This window comes from Haliaeetus albicilla, chromosome 1 (genome assembly GCF_947461875.1).
Source record: "Haliaeetus albicilla chromosome 1, bHalAlb1.1, whole genome shotgun sequence".
Taxonomy (NCBI): Eukaryota; Metazoa; Chordata; class Aves; order Accipitriformes; family Accipitridae; genus Haliaeetus; species Haliaeetus albicilla.
In genome coordinates, this window is record NC_091483.1 from 51,888,652 (window position 1) to 51,914,610 (window position 25,959).

At 37.6% G+C, this 25,959-nt stretch overlaps 1 protein-coding gene across 6 annotated transcripts in view; it reads right to left on the minus strand.

The window, feature by feature from the left end:
• Positions 1-8,944: 8,944 nt before the first annotated feature.
• Positions 8,945-25,959, minus strand: part of MICU3 (mitochondrial calcium uptake family member 3) — a 58,063-nt gene continuing 41,048 nt past the window's right edge. For 3 of the 6 annotated variants that reach the window (XM_069789354.1, XM_069789347.1, XM_069789324.1), the window contains 4 exons: positions 21,477-21,585; positions 20,338-20,495; positions 17,205-17,279; positions 8,945-11,370 (listed from right to left, as the gene is read on the minus strand). In XM_069789354.1, coding sequence (XP_069645455.1) covers positions 17,211-17,279; positions 20,338-20,495; positions 21,477-21,585 — 336 coding nt within the window. In that variant the 3' untranslated portion in view covers positions 8,945-11,370; positions 17,205-17,210. The remainder of the gene's footprint in view (positions 11,371-17,204; positions 17,280-20,337; positions 20,496-21,476; positions 21,586-25,959) is intronic. The other 3 variants (XM_069789340.1, XM_069789332.1, XM_069789316.1) reach the window with 1 other exon arrangement.

The following is a 25,959-nucleotide window of genomic DNA, read 5'->3' on the forward strand; positions in this document are numbered from 1 at the left end:
TTCATTTTTCCTGTAGTTAATTATGTAAATCATCACTGAGGCCAACATCTTAATAGAACATTTAAAGGATTTGACTTTAGTATGTTTAATGAGAACATGCATGGTTATTCAAAACAGATTTTAGAAGTATAAGGAACAAAATTGCCACCGCTTGAAGGCATACCCCGTGCTTTACTGGCAAAAGTTAAAACAAATGAAGGCAATTTAATGCATTTGATGGAAATACCTGGCAGTGACCTCTCTCAGGTACAAAGGATAACGCATCTAATGTGTTGTGCGTTTCCACGGACACATGGCTGTACCATGAGAAGTTAGCAGCTGGAAACTGTATGCATAAGGGTGAATTAGTTTTTGCATCCCACTTGGGGGCTATGAAAAGCTTTCTCCTACAAACCGTTTTAAAATGTTGCATGTGATAGGGGCTTATTAACAACACATGCCATGGTAAACAGTAGAGAACACTTTTTAACATAGTAATTAATTCCTTGAAATAATTGTTATTATACAAAATTATGTATATAGAGAGGTGGCAGTTTGCCAGAGATGCAGGAATAAAAAGATGATGTGTTACAAAGACCTTAGATCATACAATTTCTGGTCAGAGGCTTTTTATTACTCCTCCCTGGAAATGGGCTTCTGTAGTCCAGCCTTCTAACTTTTCCATGGCCAGTGCCAACCTCCTCAGATTCCACAATAATCAGAATTTTGTTATTTGGTATGCTAATAATAACATTAGTAATTATTTTTATACTATACTCTGTATTAGAGCTCCAAAGTCATGGTCATTCTGGTTCAAAACTAGCCTGAAACAAACAGGCAAACCTCACTTTAATTTGGCTGGGACAAAAAAGCCTGCCTTGACTGATATTCCCGATTACCTTGGAGCATCCTTTGGTCAGAGAGCTATGAAGAATCCCTCTCTCTTGCCCTCGCACTCGTGGTTTCTCCCCATGGATGTGGGCTCTCTTGCTCCCCTCCATGCCCACAGTTCTGCTCTATTCCCTCCATGAGTCTTACCGCTCTCCAGATGGGTCCTGAGACCCTTTCTTCTGTTCCTTTCCTCCTCCTCCTCCTCTCTCTGTGGTATGACCTGCAGAAATTTTAGGTAGCAGGAGAACAACTCAAGAGCGAGTGTATTCAAGGGAGCACTGCATTACAGCAAAAGTAAATCCTGGGATAATCTAAACCATTAGGTATTCATGGACAGATTTCCCAAATGACCGTACTCAGGCAGCCTCTCTCTACGGAGAGAGAGGTTACTCGGGGCACAGTTTATTGATGCTTGTGTGAACCGTTCACAGGAAAAAGAGGAAACAAAGGTAGTTTACTGGCTTTTCTTCTCGTCAGGAGCTGGGCTGAAGGTAGCTGGGGTTTGAAGAGGAGGCTTGAGTCTTTGGCAAATCAAAACAAAATGTTGTCATAAGTGGTACCGCTCAGCTTTTCCCCTCAGACAAGGTATATGCAAGGTATTGCTGGTGGATTTTTTTTTTAAAAGTGTCTCTTCTGGAATACATTTCTGACATTACCATGTGTGACTATTCTTTGTATCAGGTAGCGTGAAGGGATGTTACAAGAAAGGCTGCCACCTGCAGCGCTGGGGCCAGGCATCCGTCTGCCCAGCCGCTGGAGCCTAGCGCAGGAACCCGGCGTCTCCGTCCCAGGCCGGTAGATGTGGCTGCTACTTTCCTGCTCAACCAGTGGCAACTTCAACAGCATCTATGTGTAGGACTCACACAAGTACCGACAGCCAAGTTCCCTTCTCCCCTTCGGCTGTTGGGGCTGAGGTTCACTAGAGAAAGCACATCCCCCCCCCCAACTCTGTGCTCACAAGCACACGTGCAGTTGCAGATCCCTGACTACAGGCACAGCCTCCCTGGCTGTCTGACACCTCTGCCCAGACCCCAGGCCCTCTTAACCTGCCCCACGGTCTCTGACTCGCCAGCTTGGTGCTCACTGCATTTTGACAAGGTCCTCATCCAGCTCATCTTGCTGAGACAAGCATCCTCCACATACCCTTGCTGATCGGTCTGGCTGACCAGGGCTGTTCCCTGCTATTGCCTCTGTGAGTGTTGTTCGCTTGGGTTTGTGCCTCTGTACATTTGGCTTCCCCTCTTCTCCTCGTCATCCCACTTGCCAAGGTCCTCGGTCAGATGACGTTAACGAAGCAGGTGCTCTCTCCTTCCACATGTGCTGACAGGTAGATGCTAGCTGGGTTCAGATCCAGAAGCAGAGAATGCAAACAGTGCCTCTTCCCAAAGGAAGTCATCTTGGTACCCTAGTGTGCAGTCTGCATTAAAAACTACTCCTGTGCAAGTGAGGGGGCTCTGCTTTGTTGAACCAACTTTATCTAAAGAATTACACTGGGGTTCTAATTGCTGACATTAAAGTTCTTTGATACTTAAATTATAGTCAGATCATGCTGCATGTCTGCAATACTCACTGTATATGGATAGCTGTTAAGAGCGTTCTGGGCATTTAAGAAGGAAGAAACTGTACTAGGAATTCGGATCTTGGTAAGTTGCCCATCTAGAGCAAACAGTAGTAGAAGGTTTGTACACATCTAATGAAGTTACACAGATGGCTTGAATGTATTTTATTAAGATGTGATAAACAGTTCCTGATAATCAATGTCATAAAGTAATGGCAGCAAAATAGAAGGAAATCTCAAGTGAGAGAGGATGTTTAATATATGGCAGAGAAAAATTATCTGTTATCGATAGTTTAGCATAGAGCCTTTTCAGACCTCAGTTTTGTACCAGTTTGAAAGGTCACAGAATTTCAAAACAATCAGAATAAAAAAGTAAAATGAGCCACAAAAGATAAGAAACAAAAGTGATTATGTAAATTAACAGTGTTCTTAAAGTATATGTGATTTGAATACCACACTACTGTAGTAAGCGTTTGTCAAGGAGTTACTTCAGCGTTCATTTAGGCTCCTGTGGATATAATATCCATGGCTGCCCACAGATGTTCACAGTTACTGTCCCTCCATAGGTTATGATGAGTACCTGCAAATACTATATGTGTATCATCTAGCTCATTAAATTTCAGCTGTAAAATTACACTGAACTCTTAAGACTACCATTACAACAGTTGACTGTGGAAAAATAAGACTTCATGGTATTAGATCATTTTAAGATGTCACAGATTTACTGTGCTAGAACAGTTTGAAAATGATAAGGCATGATTCATTTTATAATCTCATATAACTTTCTGATGATTTTAAACACAGTATTTCTTTCATTATTTGGTCAATTAAAAAAATCCCAAACTAAGTACATGCAGAATGCAGTGAATGATAAACACACCAGCAAAATATGCTTAATTCAAAAACTGTTTTTCAGAGAATCTGACTGGAATTCATGGCTTATATACTCAGAACATCTCCTCCTCTATGTAAGCAATCTGATATGGTGGAATACTTCTTCTTGCACCCCATGTCCCACATATTCTGTGCAGCAGCAAGAGGAAAGGGAAAATAGGACACGAGTATAAATATTTGCCTTCCCACAAGTGCAATACACAGACCAGCAGCTAGAAGGAGGAATAGACATAGGCACAGACATAGAGGCACAGGGCACTAGTTAGGTGAACCTGTGGCTCTACAGGGATGCTCTCTGACCTTCACAACAGCGACTGTGCTGCTTGCTTCTCTCCGGAATGTTTGGGTGTTGGACCACACTTACCACACGTACAAAAAAAAATAAATCTCTCTGCAATGTCTCTGGCGTAGATATCACTTAGAAATGTATGTTGCATCCCAGCTGGAGTCAAGTACCATCTGTGTATAGTTCATGACTCCCAGCTACATGAAAACAAGCAGCTTAGTAGCTTCTCCAGTCTCAGTCTAGCTGTCAGATGTATTTTAATTGGAGGGCTGGCCCAGATGTATTCATCTTCTTGTTCTCCCTTCATCCTAGCTAGGTACTTAATTATTTGCAACTGTTTGGATACCCAAACCTAATTGTTGTCATATGATTTTTTTTTTTTTAACTTTTCCACAATGTGGAAATTTGCCTGGCTCTCCATGAGAGAGGGTCATTTAGCTCCTTTTCAAGTAATGAAGTCCTTCCTGGAATTTCTTGATTGCTACCCCTGGATTGATACAATACTGTATTTGTGAGAGTCTGCCTTCAGGGAAGTTGTTTAAAGTCGTATTTGGGCTTATTATCCACCTACTCTTCTGTCACTTTCAGTGGCAATTTTTTCATTTCATTGTTTTTCCCCAGACTTATTCATCTTGGAGTTTCATGCCCCTGCTGCTTCCTCTTTTGCCACTTAAGGTGGGAAAAATGGGAGAAATTGAAACCAGTTCTGCTGTACATATCTCTATTTAGGCAAAAATCATGACCGCTAGAGTGGAAAGCCCCTAAAGAGCTGTATGTAAGAAACCTTATCTCATCTAGTGACATCCCATGCTGTGTGCCCCAATCCAGTGATTTCTGCCCTTTGGAGTAGAAGTTATGTGGCTTAATGGTTGACTCCAAAAGCAGGCATCTAATACCAGTCTGACAGCCTCTTTTTTTTTTTTAGATCAGGCAATTTAAACCCACTTTTACACAGCTAATGCCCTGAAATGCCTTGACAGGGCTGACCAACTCAGTACCTTGGTCACACATCCAGGTTTGATCATTGTCCAGGGATGAGATACCTTCCCATGTTCATGCTTTCTATTGCTGGGGATCCTGAGAATATGTCTCTGCACAACATGCAGTGACAGCCACAATTGCTTTCTTTCCACTTCCCATGGAAGTGTTTTAATTGCCAGTGTGTAGGCCGGTTTTGGCAATTTGTCCGCTGTCTTTATAAAATGATATAGAAAAGGATGTAAGATTCATGGGACCAAAGAAAGTAAATGCTTTGGCAGCCTCTGAGGGCATCTGCCCAAACCTGGGACTTCTGGATTCCAGTCCCTGCTCCTTGTACTGGGTTTTGTCAAGCAGTTTCCAAGTGCAAGGACATATTCTTTTTATAAGCTATGTTATCTCTGGCAAGAAGCATAATTTGATAGCAACTACCACAGCAGCTCAAGTCTCTCTGAATCCAGACTGCCATTATCATGCTCTTCATCTCTCCTTCAGGCAATGTGTTTCCACCCCCTCTCATACGCTGTCCCCAGTGCTTCTGTAATGGGGAGCCGTTTCATTGAGTCACATCTATACATACATGTGTGGGGTTTTTTGGCTGTGTTAATTCTTAACTGAGCCATCTCACCCCTCTGTCACGCACATGCTACTGGCCACGAAAGAAAGCCCATGAGAACGCACATCTCTCAGGAGCAACATCTTACAATGCCCCTATACTCAGTACTGCCTGGTTAGCTAGTTTACCGATTTAAAACAGTTTGTGGTATTTCTGGATCTCATGCAATTCTCTGCATGCATTTTTTTGAAGAGCCCAGGTGACTAACTTCAGACTCAGTATTTTACTGCAGAGATTTGAATACCTGAAAGTTTATTTTTACAGCACTACACTCTTTGAATCTAGGTTGTAGCTTCTGAATCAGGGTTAGAGCAAGTTAAAGTTCATTGTTTCAGACCAGAACTTACAACCTCAGGCAAATCACCTAAACCCACTTAACAGTAACACCACTTATTAAAAAAACATGGCGTATAGGTATGGCTGCTTAAAAAGGAGAAGGATTATAAATTTATTGTCAGAAGAAAACTGTAAATGAAAAGTTACTTCCAATGGATAGCTATGAAACAGAAACTGGAAAAGTTCCTGTGCAATCATATTAATTTAATTTCATTTATTTTTAAATTAAGGTGGACATATAAATAGGTAACTCAGCTTTGTGTACTTTTTATATATATATATATATAAAATGAGGTATTTATATTAAGATTTTCAAGTGGGTACTAATATTTTTATGGAACACTCCTAGCTAATAATAATGTTCCTCTGTGTGAGGAATTTATCAGTCAAACTAGTGGTAAAAACTATCATTATTCATTCAAGATTAAAGCACACCCCCGTGTATTTAATTCTGTGTGTAAGAAAAAGAACATAATATATCCAAGGGCACCATCTGCTGACAGGTTCAGGGTGCCAAATGCTTTCATGGATTTTCAGATATAGGGAAAAATACTGTACATTCAGACCTCACATATATTAGAAAATACTCATTTTAGTTTTGGCTTAATTTTAAGGGGAGTTCAGACTTGGTATTGCTACAAATTAGTTTTGTCTGAGATTTGTTTTTTGAATACTGAACTTTTGGTCTGATTCTTTTCCTTCTGCAAGTATTAGTCTGGAGTTGTTTTGCTAGAAACTGTCTTGAAAATGTCCTCAGTGGGACAAGACAGCAAACCACATCATTATGCGAAGAATATTATGCAAAGTTGAATCAAAGCAAAGTCAAAAATTCCTCTCTAATTTTTTTTCTCATTTTGTTTCAAAGCATCCTTATCCTGATATTTAGATGGAAAAGAGGAGATCAAATAACCATAGAAAACCAGGCAGTATGACCAACAATATGCTGCAAGTCACTATTAAATAGTATTTCTTTTTCTTCAGGCTGATAACTTTCTTCTATGGCATACAATACATGCACTTGCAGTGCAAGTAATTTGTATTGACTTACTGTCAAAACACAGAATCATAGAATCATTTAGGTTGGAAAAGACCTTCAAGATCATCAAGTCCAACCATCAACCATGCCCACTAAACCATGTTCTGGAGTGCCTTGTCTATGTTCTTTTTGAATACCTCCAGGGATGGTGACACAACCACTTCCCTGGGCAGCCTGTTGCAATGTCTGACAACCCTTTCTGTAAAGAAATTTTTCCCAATATCCAACCTAAACCTCCCCTGCCACAACTTGAGGCCATTTTCTCTTGTCCTATCTCCAGCCACCTGACAGAAGAGACTGACACCCACCTCGCTACCACCTCCTTTCAGGTATTTGTAGAGAGCGATAAGGTCTCCCCTCGGCCTCCTCTTCTCCAGACTAAACAGCCCCAGTTCCCTCAGCCGCTCCTCATAAGACTTGTGCTCCAGGCCCCTCACCAGCTTGGTTGCCCTTCTCTGGACACGCTCCAGCACCTCAAGGTCTTTCCTGTAGTGAGGGGCCCAAAACTGAACACAGTACTCCAGGTGCGGCCTTACCAGTGCCCAGTACAGGGGAACAATCACCTCCCTGCTCCTGCTGGCCACACCATTTCTGATGCAGGCCAGGATGCCATTGGCCTTCTTGGCCACCTGGGCACACTGCTGGCTCATATTCAGCCGGCTGTCAACCAGCACCCCCAGGTCTTTCTCTGCCGGGCAGCTTTCCAGCCACTCTTCCCCAAGCCTGTAGCGCTGCATGGGGTTGCCGTGACCGAAGTGCAGGCCCCGGCACTTGGCCTTGTTGAACTTCATGCGATTGGCCTCAGCCCATCAATCCAGCCCGTCCAGATCTCTCTGTAGATCCTCCCTACCCTCAAGCAGATCGACCCTGCCTCACAGCTTGGTGTCATCTGCAAACTTGCTGAGGGTGCACTCAATCCCCTCATCCAAATCATCGATAAAGATATTAAACAGAACAGGGCCCAACACTGAGCCCTGAGGAACACCACTTGTGACGTGCCACCAACTGGATTTCACCCCATTCACCACAACCCTCTGGGCTCAGCCATCCATCCAGTGAAGAGTACACTTATCCAAGCCATGAGACGCCACCTTCTCAAGGAGTATGCCATGAGAGACAGTGTCAAAGGCCTTGCTGAAGCCAAGGAAGATAACATCCACAGCCTTTCCCTCATCCACTAGGCGGGTCACCTGGTCATAGAAGGAGATCAGGTTGGTCAAGCAGGACCTGCCTTTCGTAAACCCATGCTGACTGGGCCTGATCCCCTGCTTATCCTGGACTTGCCATGTGAGTGCTCTCAAGACAAACTGTTTCATAATCTTCCCCGGTACCGAGGTCAGGCTGACAGGCCCGTAGTTCCCCAGATCCTCCCTCCGACCCTTCTTATAAATGGGAGTCACGCTGGCAAGCCTCCAGTCCTCTGGGACCTCCCCTGTTGACCAGGATTGCTGATAGATGATAGAGAGTGGCTTGGCAAGGACCTCTGCCAGTTCCCTCAGTACTCCTGGATGGATCCCATCTGGTCCCATAGATTTGTGAGTGTCCAGACGGCATAGTAGGTCCCTAACTAATTCCTCCTGGATTAAGGGGGGTATGTTCTGCTCTTCATCCTTGCCTTCCAACTCGGGGCGGAGTACCCTGAGGATAACTGGTCTCCCTGTTAAAGACTGAGGCAAAGAAGGCATTAAGTACCTCAGCCTTTTCCATGCAAGGAGGGAAACTGTCAGTGTGATTTTAAACATCGGAAGATGAGCAGGGAGCAGCCTGCAGTACAGGATATTCTGCTGGCAACTATGAATTCATCAGAGCTCAGACAAAAGTTAGTATCACAAAGCTACCCAAAGGTGCAAGTTTAATAGTTACCATTTTATCACAATTTACAGCTGGTCTGGGCATCAGTGGGCAGTTCCTAAGCATCCACTGAGTATCTTCTTATATTATTACGCTTTTCTTAACTTACAGAAGAGAACAACAGCTGGTTTTACAAAAAGCCTTCATTTAAGCAACTATCAAATAATTTAGTTCAGTATACAAATCTTCTCTGCTGCCAGGAATTTGATGTATTTTGAATAAGTTTTTATTGAGCACAGTGACTGCTGCCTATCCGAGGGGTGCCTCTCTAGCAGATGGCATGTCCCATTACCCTGCCTTGTTCTCACCTGTTTGTCCTTGCACTTCCAGCTCTTTTATACAGAATTCTGTGGCAGAAAAGCAAAGCTATCTGAAGAAATGACCGAAAGAACCAAAAAAAAAAGAGTATTTTTTGTGATGGTGAGATGCTCTGGTTCAAAACACTTATACATTAATGTTACAGAAAAAAAGACTTTTTTTATGACAAAAGAATTCGAATGATATACACTGCAAATAGAATTAGTTTCAGGTGCATTTATTTTGAAATAAACAAGAATATTATATGCATATATTCATATTTATATTAAATAACTTATTATTAAATATGAGAAAAAATACTCTTAAAAACTAATCTGACACCTTCACATTCTATTTTGTATTAAGTGACTATAGTTAGGAAATATATAGAAAAATGATAAAATTGTCTCAAGCCAGCCATAAAAGCAAAGTGCACTATTGCCTAGGGCAGTGGAGGAGCAAAATTATGACGGTGTTGCTGCTTCCTCCAAGGGGAGGATCACTGAGTGGGCAGTAGTGAATGAAGAGGAAGGAGGGGAACCTCTTCAATAACTCCCTATCCTTTCTTCCCGTTTTTTGTCCTTCATCACTGAAGTAGCAAATTGGGTTTTGCATATGCTGACAAGAAGCAGTGAGACAGTTCTGCGTACCAAGACGATACATTGAATACAATTAATTCCCTAAATGATCACACAGGGATTGCAGCTTATCCATGTTCTGTTGTGTCTTCATCCCAATTTATTTGATCTTTCTTGCTGTCGGTAGTTTAAGGATGCCAAGGTGGAAATTTCATAAGTATTTATCATGAAATATTAACTACAGTAGCATCCTTCAAAAGCTTTCTGAACTGGCTTTTTCTCAGATAAAAGCCACACCTAGCACATTTTTTTCCCTAAGATTCTCAGAGCAGAATTTCTTAAAAAACATATTCCTTTTCATTTTGTTTTGATTTTTTAGCAGAGATAGATCTTATAAATTAAACATTTCTAAACTTATGTGTACTTACACACATGCTAAACATCTTTTCCATTCACATGTGATGTAAGATGGTACTTGAGCAACATGTGCACTAAATACAATTTTGAAAAGTTTGCTTACAGGTATTTGGAGTAATAAAAGATTTAAAACCATTATTCTGGTTCTATTTTAATTGTCAGACTCCACCAAATATTTGCCTTTCTGGTAACAATTTATTGACATTAGTTTTAGTGTGTGTGTATCCAGCTAGAAATATTTCAAGGCACAGATTGTTCCTAAATAAATAGACTTATTTGATGTCCAGTGAACCTTTTCAGGAATGATATAAGAAATAGGTGTTTGTGTTTGTTTGGGTTTAATTCCCACCACCTAATGATCATCTTGAAAGGGACTAAGGAAAAACGCTGCTGCTGAATAGCAAAGAAAAAATGTACAGAATATGAAAACCAAATGTAACAGTGTACTTACCACTGTCTCTGTAACATCTAAACCTACAGAGCATGAACTGCTCATTGCCTGTAGTCTCCATAACCTTTGTAACGCCTAATTTATGTCTAATATTTGATGTGTAATATTCAAATAATATTACTTGGTGAGTGTTGCTCTGTACTGCTGCATGCATTCATTTTTTGTTTTGTTTTTTTTTTGTTTGACACAAACACAAGTTATTTATCTATTTTCTAGATACTGCATTCCAGAGTAGCAAATTAGACAATGGTAATTTCTATTCAGTGCCATGTCTTACTTCATATAAAAGTGCACTATTCACACGAAACACATGAAGTTTTACTCTACCAGAAATATACCAGTGAATTTATACATATGGCAATAAAATTTATAATAAACATTACAAAGTGTGTATTACTTAATGTGAATTTGAACATTTTGACTTTTCTTTAATATACTGCTTGTAAGACATCTTAAAATCTGTCCTATTTTTTTAAAGGATAAATTAATAAACATAGTAGTAAGACTTGGAGAATCTGAACATTATAGTCCATACAGTACCATTCCTAGGTAAATACCTATCATTCACATTATAACCATAACAGCTTTATTCTTTTTAAAATAACAGCTTTGTTAGCTTCTAAGAGTTTAATTTGTACATTCAACCCGTATATAATTGTTATGCTACTTAATGTATTGTCATTATCAATTTAGCACAAACTTTTTAATAGTGCTTTTCTGAAAGCAAATTCACAGTCTAAGCTGATGCGGGCAGTTTCTCTTCATTGTCAAAACGTTTGCCTACCAAGGTGTAAAACTTATTTTTGTTTTCTTTCAAATGACAAATGTATCTCAAAATAATAAAAAATAATATTCAAAATGTGTTCTTAAAAAAAAGACTTCTGCCAATCAGGTTGTAGTTCATTGTTTAAATAAAATACATACTGAAAAGCAGCTATAAGAGTTAATGATCACTACATTAAGTGGAAAAGAAGTCCTGTGTTTTCTACTGCAGCTGAAGATTCATGATTCACCTGGGTTAGTTTGTTCTTCATTAAGAATTCATAGGAATAAATAGTTCTAACCAGTGCAGATATTCCTTCTTTCTTCCTTTATCTCAGCATATCTCGTCTCCGAAATTGCTTCCATAGATCTCTGAGATGTTCACTGGTTACAGTCATCACACAAGAGTAATATTCCTTCCAACCATTCCTTGGAGTCTCCTGTGAAAAGTGAAAAACATACAATTGGAAAAAGATATTGTTCACTAAATTCCTTAATATTACACTAAATTTGACTCAGACTCATACAAACTAGATACATATTTTAATATTAAAATCATGAAAGATCAGATACTTCTATGGCTCAGAAGTACTTCTGTAAAATGAGGGTTATAAATCCATACACAGGTTAAGTATTCAGAATTCATCCTCACCTCACAGCACACAGTTAGCATACAACAAATAGCCTATGTATATTAAAACCTGTAAGAAAGATCTTCTCTTTATTCTGGTATGTACTACTCTCTCTCTAGTTTTGTTTCTTGCTTCTTCATGTTGATGCTGTACTAAAAATTCACCTCTAACACTAAATAAAAAGCATAGAAAATTATTGATGTTCATGAAACTGAGGCATTAGCAAAAGCCAAATACAAAACAGGGAGATGATAGGAAAGCTTCTTTATACTAGGTTACCTTAATCCTAAACTGCATTGTAGTTCATTGACATTTGTAAGTGCCCACCGAATGGAGAGGAATATTGGCCAAACGCTGGCCTGGGTGATTCACTAGACTCTATGTTGTCTGTAGTTACCACTGGATCTCATTATTTCTTCTGCTGTTCCTAATTTCACGAGCCTATTTTTATAGTAAGTACAGAAAGATGGAGAGGGGCTAAGTATTAGAACAACTGGGAAAGAGGCTAAGTAAGGAACAGGAATTGTAATTGTTGATAAGTCAGAAGCATTTAAAAGTAATTTTAAATTGTAATCCATCTTAGAAATTAAGTCCAGTATCCCGAGGTAAATGGTTACAGTGTCAAGGTGAGAGATTGTCTGATAGCTTGTTTTGGTTGAACTGAGTGAAGAAGTTAAAAATATTGTGACATTGCAGTATAATAAAACCAACCATTAAAGAGTAAAGCCTACTTTCCATTTATTCTTATAATTAATCTTGTATAATTAAAAAGCATAGAACATTATGCAGAAGTTGTAAATATTCAGGAAACAATCTAATCCACAGCAGTATATAATCCAGACTTTAAATGAAATATTAGAAACAACACTTACGTGAATGCATAATTTAGTTGATTTATAGTCAATCTTATGAAAAAACTGTCCAACTTGCAAAATGCATTGCATTATTTAACAAAAGCACATTCTGTTGATTAACCAGTGCTTTAAGATAAACGTTTATTTATTATTTTATGAAACAGGTTCAGAGAAATGTTTGTGAAAATCAGTAAAAGAAACACTGAAGTACATTAACTGTTCATCTACTTATTTCTAATTTATTTATTATTGTTGTATCTACTCTCAGTGTACCAAATTCACAGAAAGAGCATTTTGTCCACATAGCCTGCAATGCTTTCACATTTCACCGGAACATTTTCCTCCCATGGTATCAAGGTATGTTTTTAAGGTTCTAGTCAGGTTTAGGATCAAAAGTTTGGGTTCTCTAACTTCCAGTTACTTTTGTAATATGAGTAAGTAAGGTGTGCCTATCACACACTTCTGACTTCATCTGCTTTAGAGAACACGTAAGCAACAGTCTCAACTAGTAAGCAACTGCCTCTTCATTTTTTTTTTCTGAAAGCTATCTCTTATGATAGATGTACTCAGCTGCTGTACATTAGGAAAGTATGGAAATTAAAAGCTTTCAAAATATTAACTACATGGAAAATCTTAATCTCACTTGACTGAATGAAGTATTTACACAAGACAGCAATTTATTGTTGAAACTTGACTAGAAATGAGGTTCTGAATCCATGCTTCAGTCTTTCATGTCTTTCTTAAAATGAAACGTCCTTCCTCAATCAGCCCCAAGACACTGGTTTCAGCTATTAACTATTACTTCCTAAAAACCTTCAATCAGAAATTTAGAAACCCCACAAAATTCAGAACAACTAGAAAACAGTTCTTTTAATGAAAAATCTTAAGATTTTAAAGACATTACGGGAACATACAACTTAATTTCTAGATTTACAATTGTGACATACAGTATTTACTTTCAATACTTTAGAAGTGAACAAAATTGGAATTATAGCTTAAATATCTATTACAGTTACTGAACACACAAGTAGTTTAGCCAACAGTACTTTCAGATGGACTCGAATCCCTCCTGAAGTTGGCCTCTAGCATCCTTCTTCGGAAATGAACTCTGAAAGGGTTTTGCTAGAAATTTCCTAGATAACCCTTCGATAAGGCATTCAAATCAGAGCTCTCCTCTCAGCTCTGTTTGGCAGCTCCCTACTAACATGTTTTTTCTGTTCTCCCTACAGTACATGCAAAGGAGTACCTGCCGATGCCGAGTCAGGCTGTGTGCCCTGCAGGGAGAGCAATGCAGAAACTCAAGCTCTCCAAGAACATTGCCAGCTGTTTGGACCACACAGAGCTTGTACAGTTGTTCCCCAAGGAGAGATTTTAATTATTTATTATAAGGGTATAACATTCTTTACACTGTTAAGTAGACTGCATTAGTGCAATTCAGAGATATGTAATGTACAGCGCAATGTGCTGTTTATCCCTTTTCAGGGTGCAGATTCAAAGTATGGTATCATCTATGGTATGTATGCCAAGTATCTTAATCTCTTTCATCAGAGTTCTACGTTTACCACAGAAAGTATATCAAAGCACAGACAATGATCTGTACATTTATATTTGGAACAAAGTAGAATTAAGAGTTATTGTATTGCACCTAACTTTGGGATGTAACTGCAGCAGATTTTTGTACTTTGCATACATCTATCTGTTTTTTTGTACATCAGACTGAAATTGAATTACCCAAATGAAATTGTTCAATTTCAAATCTCCAATGATTCTGCCTTTATTATCTTTTTAATTTATAAGATAATAGAAAATAATTTTTAGAATTACGTAAATTCACTTTCACTCCACGCTGTACAGCAAAGACAGAATTAGTTCCGTTCTCCTCCACAGTAACTAACTCCAAATCACTTCACATGTGTTTCAGCTAAAGTTTCCATTTCCATTAACTGACACTTGCAACAAACTTTAATAAATATTTACAACAAATTTGAAGAAATACCGCAAGTTAAGTAACACTTTGCACAAAAAGGAACTCAGAATAGCTAACAACTAGATATGTTACTGTAATTCATCACAAAAGACAAGGAGCAGTTGCTCAAGTGAAGAGCAGTAGCTGACGAATGTGTCTGCAGGCAAGAGGGAATTTTACATATTTGAGGTTTACACTGCATTCTTGAGTGCGCAGGGAACAGATATCTGAAACAGACCTACACAGGTAAACTTAGGTACCAGAAGCATTCTTGTTATAGCATCCAGGAGCTCTAGTGGGGAAAAAGAGCAGGGTAAATAATCAGCAACCTCTACACTATGTTAGTGAGGTTGCACTGGGCCAGGTCAGTGCACTGAGAACTAACCTGGTTTCTGTGTCTGTCTCCCAGTGCATAGTGTAGACATACTATTATTTAACTTTAAAATGTTTTTCTTGAGAATGACTTTATACAGAGTGAACAAAATCTCCCTTTATAAATCTCCACTGTATATTTTTGTCCCAGTTTACTCCATCTTAAAAGAAGAAGGAAGTAATTTATTGCCTGAATTCAGATCCCTGTCAAGGTGTCGATGTATGTAAGTTTGATGCTTTTACCACAGTCTCTCTTTTTGTCACCCAGCTAATTTTATTAGGCTTGATGATTAGATATTGGATTCTTTTGTGTCCCTGCGTTTTGTTCCACTTGGTCACATACCCTTCACTGAAATTACTAGGAAAGCATCATGACTGTATAGCATTTCGATATTTTCCTGTAAGAGCTGTTCCATATCTTGAAAAGTTTACAGTTTAAACAATACTTGATATGCAACTACAGTGTAGGTTGTGGCAGAACTAGTAGAGACAAAAAGACAAAGTACTCCTAAGAATGATTTTTAAAAAGACATGGGAAAAGAAGAAAGGAAGTTTTGAGAGTCAAAAGTTTCAAAGAGATGAAGTTACATAAAATTAATCTAAAGTCACGAATTTCCTCTTATGTAACTGATGAATTGGATTACTAAAATGTTGGTTTAACTATTTTGTTAGTCATTTACACTTCCCAGTACACAGTCCCACTTCCTAGAAACCAGATGCTTTGTTTGTTAAGATCAAACTTCCTTTTCTGTTCCTCACATATTAGTACAAAGCTTCGGTATTTGGGTTATACTCATAAAGAGGAAGTCTAATTTTAAAAATGGTAATAGTTAATCAAAATAATAAAGAAATAATCCCATGAAGAGTGTATGCAGATCAAACAGAACTTGTCTTCTTTCTAGGAGGACAAATTGGCTACATAAGCCTAGACGTGCCCCAAGCCATCTTCACTGATGAATTTAAAAGAACCAGCCTGTTCAAAAGATGTGACACTTCACTGAAAAAAAGAAAATGGCACGAAGAGTCCCAAAGAACACAGTTTGGAGTACATGACATGCTGTGCCATTGGAACAGGTCAACAGTTTAGATATATTCCCTCTCTCTTACTTATCTTGCTCAGGGGTCTACAAAAGGAAAACATCAGTGGGACTGGTGAGCCAGTGGGCTACCAGTCTGAGTGGACCCCACCTCTCATCCTTACAGACTTAGCTTTTCCACTGTGCTGGAAGCCAGCCATCACCCCAGATAAACAGGATCCAAGAAACTTCTGCTTAGTGTACGTACATTCCTCGGTTTCCTGCCATGCTGTTTCAGAGTTAGGGAAGAAAGATTTAAACCAGAGGCCCAGCATGCTCAGTGGCATACACGTGCTCAGAGAGGCATATGATAGGAAAGGGGATGATTCAGAAGGTCAGATGCCAATATGCTGATGTATGGAGGCATCTGAAGATAGTTATTAGACAAGAAATCTCAGCTTAATATTGTGCCTCAGAATTAAAAACAGCGGGGGAACGACAGTCAAACTCTCCCGGCTCAGGAGCACATGAGATGTGCTGGCTACTCCACGGGGTCCACTCACAGCAGACCACTGGCTATGAGGCCTTGTTTGTCATGACGTACATCTTTCTGCTGCTCCCCACTGCAAAGTAATACATCTGCAACCTACATTAGCTGTTAGCAGTCTTCGTAGCAACTACTGCGAAGTCTATAAATATAAACAGGAAAAAAGTGCTGGCACCAAAATCTTAAAATGAAAAGGAGAAAACTCTTGCTTTATGTAAGAAGAGAAATGTCTGCTAACATATTTCTGCTGTGTCCACCATGCGACAGTTTCACAATATGGCTCCAGAATACCCACACCACAGTTTTTACACTGAACTCCACAGTACAATCTAATGTAAGAATGAATATTCATGTGGTGGAAATGCAGAAGCAGGCATGATGGTCATGTGTGGGCACAGTGCTTATTTTTGAAAATTGCTGGTATAGCAATAGTGCCAAAACCACATTATTGTTTTCAAAAGCATAACTATAAATCAAAGTAGGATCAAGTTACTAACAGTGTCTCAGAAAGAAAAATTGTCTTTGCAATCTTCATTGGTAAATACTTATTAGCTACAGTTATCTGAGAAATTAGTGAAAAGTGGTCACAGGACAGACAGAAAACAGCAACAGAAACCATGAAAGAATACTTTTCTCTATTCCAAACATAGCACAAAATTGCAGCTGGCTTACAAAACAGTGACAGCGTGAGTCAGTCATTGCCAACTTCAGAATAAAGTTCTATTGCTTCAGTCAAAAACACAGCGTGATGCTTTGAGCTACTACATTGCTTACAGTCAGATAACCTATTCCTGAATTTTGAAACAGGAAACATAGCAGTGACAGTTTAACATTCAGCCATTCCTGCAAGCATGCCAGCACACTCAGACTGGGCAGCTAACACATACCGTCATTTATCTGCTATAGAGTTCCTTCCTCACGCAGGATTTGAAAGTAGTATACCTCTGTATAGGTTTGTAGCCCTGTGGAGCAGAAGATGGAGAAGTGCACAGATGCAGACAACATGTGAAGGCAGCCAGAGGTAAGCATAAGACAACGGTATCATGAAAATACAAAAAAATGGCTTTAAGTGACAAATAGCTGAAGATACAGTATAGTATGTGCTAGGTAAAATGTTTATCATTTAGTCATTAAGTTCCAAATCTTTCAGTTTAAAATGGAATTTATAAAGAAAGGGAATCTTCTTATATATTTAAAAAAAAAAGAAAAGAAATAACTATTTTAAACCAAACAGCAGGAAAAAATAAAGCTTTTCATGTCTGCACATTTTAATAAGTTTATGGCAATACTCTGACTGACCACCTGATGGCAGCTTAATATACTAGTTTGTTTCAAACTACTAAAACCAGAAAAGGTTTCAGATTATTATATTCCAGAAAGAGAGAAATTTCATTTGATAAACTCTTTAAGACATTTACTTTTCCCAAAACATATCTAAAATATATGTTAAAATGAATATTTATTATGTTCCTACAAAGGGTAGTACCTGACCTTCCTCAAGTTTATGGCTAAGCTTTTAAATAAGACAAAGCTGGTAGGTAATAATTGACCTTTCAGAACTCCAGTTTCATTGGACTTGTGTAACTCTTTGCTCTTCAGTATGTTTGCTTTAGTCAGACTATATAAATACAAAATGCCCTTTTCTAAAATACATGGTCCTAGTACCAAGCTCTGTGATGCCCTCAAGATTGTTCTGGGCAAACATTTCAGTGAAACGACTTTTTAAAAAGTTGAATTACTAAGTATAAGATGTTAATTGTAAAATCATACTTCAAATCATAGGCCTATTTTAAACTGTTATTTTTAGGTGTTTTTAGAGTGATAATCAGAGACTACATTGATTTGGGTAGACATTAATTGTAGGATACTTAACATTAAAATCAGGCATTTACACTTTATAAACAGGTTCAAATTGCTCATGGCAAAAATTTCCATGTTGCTACAAAATACTGCATAAGCAAAAGCTATAATGTTCTTTTATCTGTATAATGGAACTGACCAAATCTTAATATGGATTCGAAACAGTTATTAACAAAGAAAAGGTTAGTGATTTGTTAGTTTTGATTTAGCACAAGACAACAATTGAGCCCTCCACATTGTAGGAGCAAGAGGGTAAACTTTTACTTGTTCTGACCACACTAAATACTGTGAAACTTTTAATGAACAAACAATAGGAAGCAATTAGTGACACTTTCCGCCAATTTGTTCTGGGCAAAACGTTCTTATGTGTTTTCTTCTTTTCATTCTAAACCAAGATTGGGAGGTGGTGGGGGAGGGGGGGGTGGGGGGGGGTATGGGGGGGATGATGATGTTTATTTAACTGAAAAGGCAAATTTTCTGCAGAGTTTTTACTGCTACCCACTCCCGGAAAAATCGGGTTTGTGTGACACTTACGAAAACTTACTGGAAATTGTAATTCCTAAATTTGGTACTATAATTGTCTTGGAATACTATTGATTAGTGAAGAGAATGCATTTTTCTGAATAGTCTAACAAGTCTGCATGTAGGCATGTCTGAATATAACTGAATTTTAGGACCAAATAATTATCATCTCCTACGCAATCCAGGAGATATCTCATACCTAATTAAAATTAGACATATCATTTATAAAAGATGGTGCTATTCTTCAGAACATCCTTGGCTATTCTTTATAGTTCTTTCACAGTCTACTGGAATATTTTATAGTGGCCTAGGCAAAAGAAAGATACATGCATAAGACTGAATAGTAGTGGATTATATAGATTCTTAAGGATTATATGTGATTTTTGTCATGCATTTTGTGAAATAAAAACATGTAGTACATTTACAAGAATTACTTCATAAGCAGACTGTTTTCTGGTTAAATTAACATACACTGCACACTTACAATTAGTAAACAATTAAAACATATAGCTGAACATCTTGAAACGGTTACAAAACAATCATCATTCCCACACCATAATAAAAGGCATTGAGGACCAACAAGGAAATAAATTTGTTACAAATACAGTGGTTGTTATCCACATTTTACATTCGATCATAATATTACAAAAATAACAAGTAAACTATTAGACTCAACACCACTTCACAGAAAGTTCTAAAATTATATTTAGGAAGCTAACTAAAAATTACTAAAATTGTATTACAGAAATAACATACTGAAATGTGAATTTAGGAACCATAATACAGTTCAAGATTTATGTCTAAGGCACTAGGTTGTCAGGAAAAACACCATTTTACATTTAGTTAAAAATGTTAACACCTGTCATATGAAGAAAAAAATGTGACTTTTATTAATAAAACTCTAAATAAAATTTTTTCTGCTACTATAAAATTCCCCTGTACTACACAGAACCTGAAGAGGGCAGCAAGGCCTATACATCCACCTAAAAGGCAAAGCATGATTTACAAGCTTGTTCTCTATGAAAATTTTCTGCAAGTAATTTTCTGTCCTCTAGCTTCTTGTAATTTAATATATTAGATACAGGGTTAAATTATCAAAAGCAACTTTGAACTAGAATATAGCATTGTTCAGCACCACTTCACTAATTCTTTATTTGAAAATTAAAACTATCTTCTGCTGCAACTGTTTCCAATAGTCATTATCAACACTTGGTATTTTAAATTATGTTTTAGAAGAGCCAACAGTTGACCTTTAACTAAACTGCCCAAGTTTGAGAGAGACAAACTCTCTTTTCCCTGCAAAAACCCCAGACATAATTGCTACCCTTGTTAAAATTCTTAATGCCAATCTATCAATCACATAATACAGAAGAATGACAGTATGCAGAAGATTTCTCATCTCCAAGTTGTTTTGTGTACTATAAAGGTACATTATGTCCTCTATGTATTGCTTTCTAATAAAAAAATAAAGAATTTAAGAAGGAATTTATCTTACAGACTACTTCAGGATTTCTATAAAACATACATCTTTAAACATGCGCACTGTTGGTTTGCAACCTACCGGTGCTACAGGTGCTAAATTAAGTAGTGGTAAGTAGTAAAGTCAACTAAGATAACTATAAAAATTAGAATCCTTACCCTAAACCCTCGATTGAGTCTGTCTTTCATAATGCCAATAAATTCTTTATAACTCAGCTGGTCATCTCTGTCAACATCAAAAATCTTGAACACTGTGTTCACCAAATGTGGTGAAAGCTTCACACCTGTGGCTACATACACAGCACGTTTGAATTCATCTGTACAAAGAGAACATCAGAAGAAAAAAAAACAAACCATTAATCCTACTTTGTGGACAACATATTATGAAATACAAGTCAACTTTTAACTTGAGTATTCACATTTAAACACTCAAAAAATAAGAAAAGGTGAAAATTAGGATGGAATTTCACAGTTCTAAACCAAGTAGTTCTCAACTGATACAAAATGATACTGCTTAATTGGTATCAATAATTTTACACAAAAGATAACAGTCAATACACTATCCTATATGCAATAACAAAATTAGAAAATCATATTATAATTAAACCTATCTTACATATATACTGATGGCATCTACTTAATTGACACAAAACCGAACCTAAGAAGCAGCGCGCAGAGAAAACAGTATACCCTTTTGGTAAGGCCACATGAGGTAGGACTATGCTGGTGTTACTATGTCAGACCCCATGAAGATGCTACTTGAGGACAGCATGCAAGTCTGACCACTTCACATATTGTTCACCTTGCACTCCCCAAGCATCTCAGCTGTTGTATTAAGGATTTTAGTCAGTACATACCTGCCTAGTTCTTTCAGCACCCACTTACTGATTTGTTCAAAAATCTGTCTAATCCCTCTTCGGACCTTCTGACACTGTTTCCTTCTACAACCTTCGTATAAGGCCAGATTCCAGACGCCCACTGTGTAAAGAAATGCTTTTGTTTGCTTTAAACTGATCTCTTATTGATGTCATCAAGTGCCTCTTAACTCTTGTATTGTAGGATTTGATGACCAACTATTCTGCATTCAGCTTATACACCACTTAAATGACTTTGTAAAGCTTTACCATATTTCTTACGATATGACTGAGCCTTCTCCTCTCAAAGCTGGAGTCCTAGCCTTTTTAGCCTTTTACTTGAGACATTAAAACTACAAACTAGGAATTACAAAATATTTTTGTATTTTTGTCAACAGTTCTGTATCATTATCAACAGATTTTTATAAAAATACAAATACTTACCTTGACCTATGGAACGACTTGCAAAATTATACATTTGCATTGCAATTGCAAAGTCTTCTAGGTTGTTCAAGAATTGGAAAAATGATCTAAACTCATCAAATGTGATACCCTAAAAAATGGAAGAACAATATGCACCATAAGAATTATCAGTAGTGATGACAACTGAATAAATAAACCTTGCAGTTACATATGTCTACTTCATTTAAGAATAGATACTACACCCACTGAAAAAAATAGAGATTTGTACTGAAAGTCAATAAAGCAAAGAATTGGAGTCTCCTGAAAATGCAAGATGTCTTTCCTCTTTGCCACTGCAACGGATAGCAATTCTCACCCAAAAAGCAGTCAAAAATATTGTTCCATTGCTTAAGGCAATCTTTAAGAATTCCAGGATTATTATGATACAACGATTGAGAATAAAAGTCTAGGTTTGTATGAATATTGAAGTATGTTTACTACAGAAAACCTGCAAACTGCTATTATATGTAAGAGTGTATGCTCACATAAATACATTGAATGAATTCATAAATACTTGTTATGATCTAACTTAAGCTCTGTACTTTTAAGGTGAAGTTTTTACATATCCAGATTTAGACACCAAAGTCTCTTCAGCTGATACTCCAAGCATCAAGTATTGCAGGGTTTGTCCAAGTTTTCAGAAAGTCTTTTGTATTTTGCCAGACTTCAGAATATCTTCTGTGAAAGTTTCTCTGAAATTGTTGTTAAACGAGCTTATTTCTTCTTTCCTTATATTTATTCTGCTTTTCTCTCAGCTACAAATCCAAAGACCCAATAAACTACCTCTAAATCAATTTTGAAAGAGACCTTAAACAGAGACTTTGAATTAAGCCAGGACCATTGCCTATCTCTCATTCTCCATAGCCTGCCAGCCATTCTGAACATGGGATGGCATTTTTCATCAAACCTTGATCTCCCTGGCCTCCTTTAACTATCACTCCTGGCTATTCTTCTGTCTGCTTTTATCCTTTTATCCTATTTCACTAATTCTCTCTGAAAATAAACCTGAAGACAATAGAAAGACCTGTGAGCCTTTCTATTCAAACTAAATTCTTGACCTATGTCTCTCCTCAAAGATATACGTAGTCATTATGGTATGGTGGAACACAGAAAACATACTGAAGTAGGTTTGTGGCAGAGGAGAAAATGACAGAGATTGGGCGTAAACCCATATGAGACAGCAAGTACTGTGGTAACTGTGGAGAGCAACATAATATTGTTAAAATAAAAGACTTCAATAGGCCTCTACCCACTTGAGATTTAAACCTCTGCTTAAGTGATCCTACCAAAGTTCTACTAAGATTTATAAACAGTTTGACTGGAGAGCTTAACCCATCTCCATCATGAATTCCTTTTCTCAACAAGCATATTTGTTCTCTGTTTCATCCTTTGCAACTGGGAGGAAACTCTCCCAGACACAAGCAGAACCATCTCCTCATTCCCCTTTAAATTTTAATCTTAAAAGCTTTATTTACTAATACTAACCAATTCTGTCTTCTTGTTTCATTGCATTTGACATCTAATAGTTTATGTCCAAGTTCCTTTTCTTGCACTCTGTTTAGACTGAAAACTCTCTGGGACTGGAATAATTTTGTTACATATTTGTGAAATACCTACATTAGTGAAACTTCAGTCCCCAGCTAGGACCCTCAGGTACTATGGCAAAATAGCAATAATCGAATATGGCCTTCAAAGTCTTGAGCTGACATTTTTACATTCACAACGATTTTTAAAAAAACCTTAATTTGTACCAGTTTGTCTGTAAAGATTCTGAATGTGGGACACTGTAAGAGCTCAGGCTACTGTAAAAATCCTGGCTCTTTCCATGTAACTAGACAGGAGATGATCAGTCTAGATGGAAAGTAGCCCTTGTGTAGGAAAGGCTGAGAGCCACTGGTTTACAAACCAGCCTTTTTGCAGCTTTTGTGTTTCTAGTAGTGATGAAAACTGCTGCCAATGAGTTGACACTGGAGATGAAGCAGGGAGATAAAGGAGTCACGCTTGCAGTCCGTGGCTAAACTGTACATACTCCACAACATTTTAGCAATGAGAAAAATATCTGGCTTCATTTAAGAGTTCTACAATTTCTGCTGAAATCATTTGCAATCATACATGTTTATTTCCTCTCAAGAAGAAACAGCAAAGGACACAAAAGAGGCAGAAAGGCAGGCAAAATGACACTATAAGAGAGTTGGGCATACAGCACTCTACTGTCTCTCTCCCTTCCTAGGACTGTATTTTGTTCAACTGTTAACTGTAATAACATTTCGTATTTGCCATATGTTTTGCATTTTGACATAGGAAGTTATCTACGTGTAGATATCCCAGAATCTTCCTACTGGAAACTATTTATTTCCTATGTAAAAGGAAGCTAACTTTTTAATTTATTTGGACAGATTATATTTTATTACAGCAAAGAAAACTGTTATATTAATGCACCAGTGCTGTTAAAAATGCATAGACTTTCTTTAGGAGCTGATATTTGTAGTGGTTCAAGATGCCAGCTTAAATGAATCACTGCTTGGCATATGGTTAGTAAAAGGGGGAAAACATCCTGTGAGCAGGCAGCATGCCAGCTGAACATTTTAATATGACTACAGTACACCAAATGATCATCATGTTGCTTTAGATGCTTCTACATACAGCACCCTGAAAGATTAACATTGCCAACTGTGAGAGTAGCTGCCTATTTACAGGCTAGACTAATTTTTCTTCTAAATGGAATCCTCTGATTTGTAATAGTATTGCAGTGTACCACTGTAATAAAATAGAGTACATTTTTTAATTTTCAAATTATAATGTTATTACAGGTATAAAAGTGCAAACATATGAAAAACGCCTCCATGGCAATAAGAAGCAAAATCCCATTCTCAAAACCCTGTGGCCAGCACAAGAGATGTCACAGGGATTTACTTTTTCCACTGTACTGACAGCACATTTACCAAGCCAGTGATATGGAGCTATGGAAAATGGCAATGTCTTGTCTTACTTAATAGAGGTATAGCACATGATATACAGATACATGGCACAGTTCAAGTGCCAGGAAGTTCCTAGAATGCAGCATAAGCAAACCTCTGAGTGACACAGCTTTCTATGTGGAAGTTTTCCTTAGCTGATGGTCCCACCAGAGATCAAGAAGAGGAAACTACTGTGGAAGACTTGCTATCAGAACAGTGGCATGGGAAGACTTAGAGACAAACTTCAAAGAATACTTCGTTGTGTTTAAAAGAAAGTGTATATATATTTACTTAATCAACTTTACCTTTGCCATTCAAAGAAGTACTTCTCTATAACTATGACTGTTGTTATTTTTCAGTTACCCAAGTGATACAAGCCCCAAAGTGACTTTTATTTTCATATTTCCATATATATGGAAATCTTGATTTCACCCTAAACAAAAAACAGCTGGGAAGCATGCAAAAAGAGCTTTATACCATTTCTGTTGCACTGTCTTGGCTTTGAATATTGAAAGCTGTGCAGACCTTTTAGAGTAGTTAGAACTGAGTACTTCAGTGGCTAGACCAGGAACTCAGAAAGGGTCGGTGAGCAGGAACTCTGATCCCAATCTTACTGCTTCATCTTACACCTAATCTGGTGCAAAAGAGACAGCCCTCCTTTCCCTTTCCACTTCCCAGCTATATTTATCTCTCAGTGGACCTAACTGCTGTACGACCACAGGAAGAATCAGATAATCTAGGTATTTCAACAGAAAACTGATAATTTTTGGAGTGTGTGTCTATCAGGTCAGCTGACTGATCTTACTTACTCTGTAGACTGAAATTACAATGTAGTTTCTCAAATAATAAAAAACCCCAACCTGTCCAAACCGATTTACTACTTTTCTTCACAAGCTCTGCTGTTAATTCTGTTAAAATATATAGCTATTGAAAGAGTTAGATGTCTAGGTCAGATTAATCTGATCTCCTTCTGTAGACACAAACAGAAGGAGCGTATCCAAAACATCCCTTATTTGAAGGGCTACTTTTAACATTATCCTTTTGATTACCATTGATGCATAGTTGCCACTATATTTGTCTCAGATACACTTTTGACAACACATTTGTTGTTAAACAAATGAAGGACTATCTACCTCATGACCTTTACTATTTTGATTATCTTTTCTATCTCTTCAACCGTTAATAAGAACCACATAACCATCAATAATTATATACAAGCGATCCATCATTAAGACTCTAAAACAACTAGATACAGGGTGTCAATGTTATTTCTGAAGAGGCACTATTCCAGTGGCAGTGCAAAAGAAAAGTAAGAAAAAAAAGGTTTTTTAATGTCTCATTGCTAGAAAATTGTTCTTGTTCAAGTCTTACATTTTTTGCTGTTTAAATTTTCATGTAATACAAAGCTTTGTTATCTAAACTTCAAAAATATTACTAGCTAAATCCTATAGAACATATGTGCTATTTACTCTTCTACTTTTTATTTAGCAAGTAATCTGAAAAACATG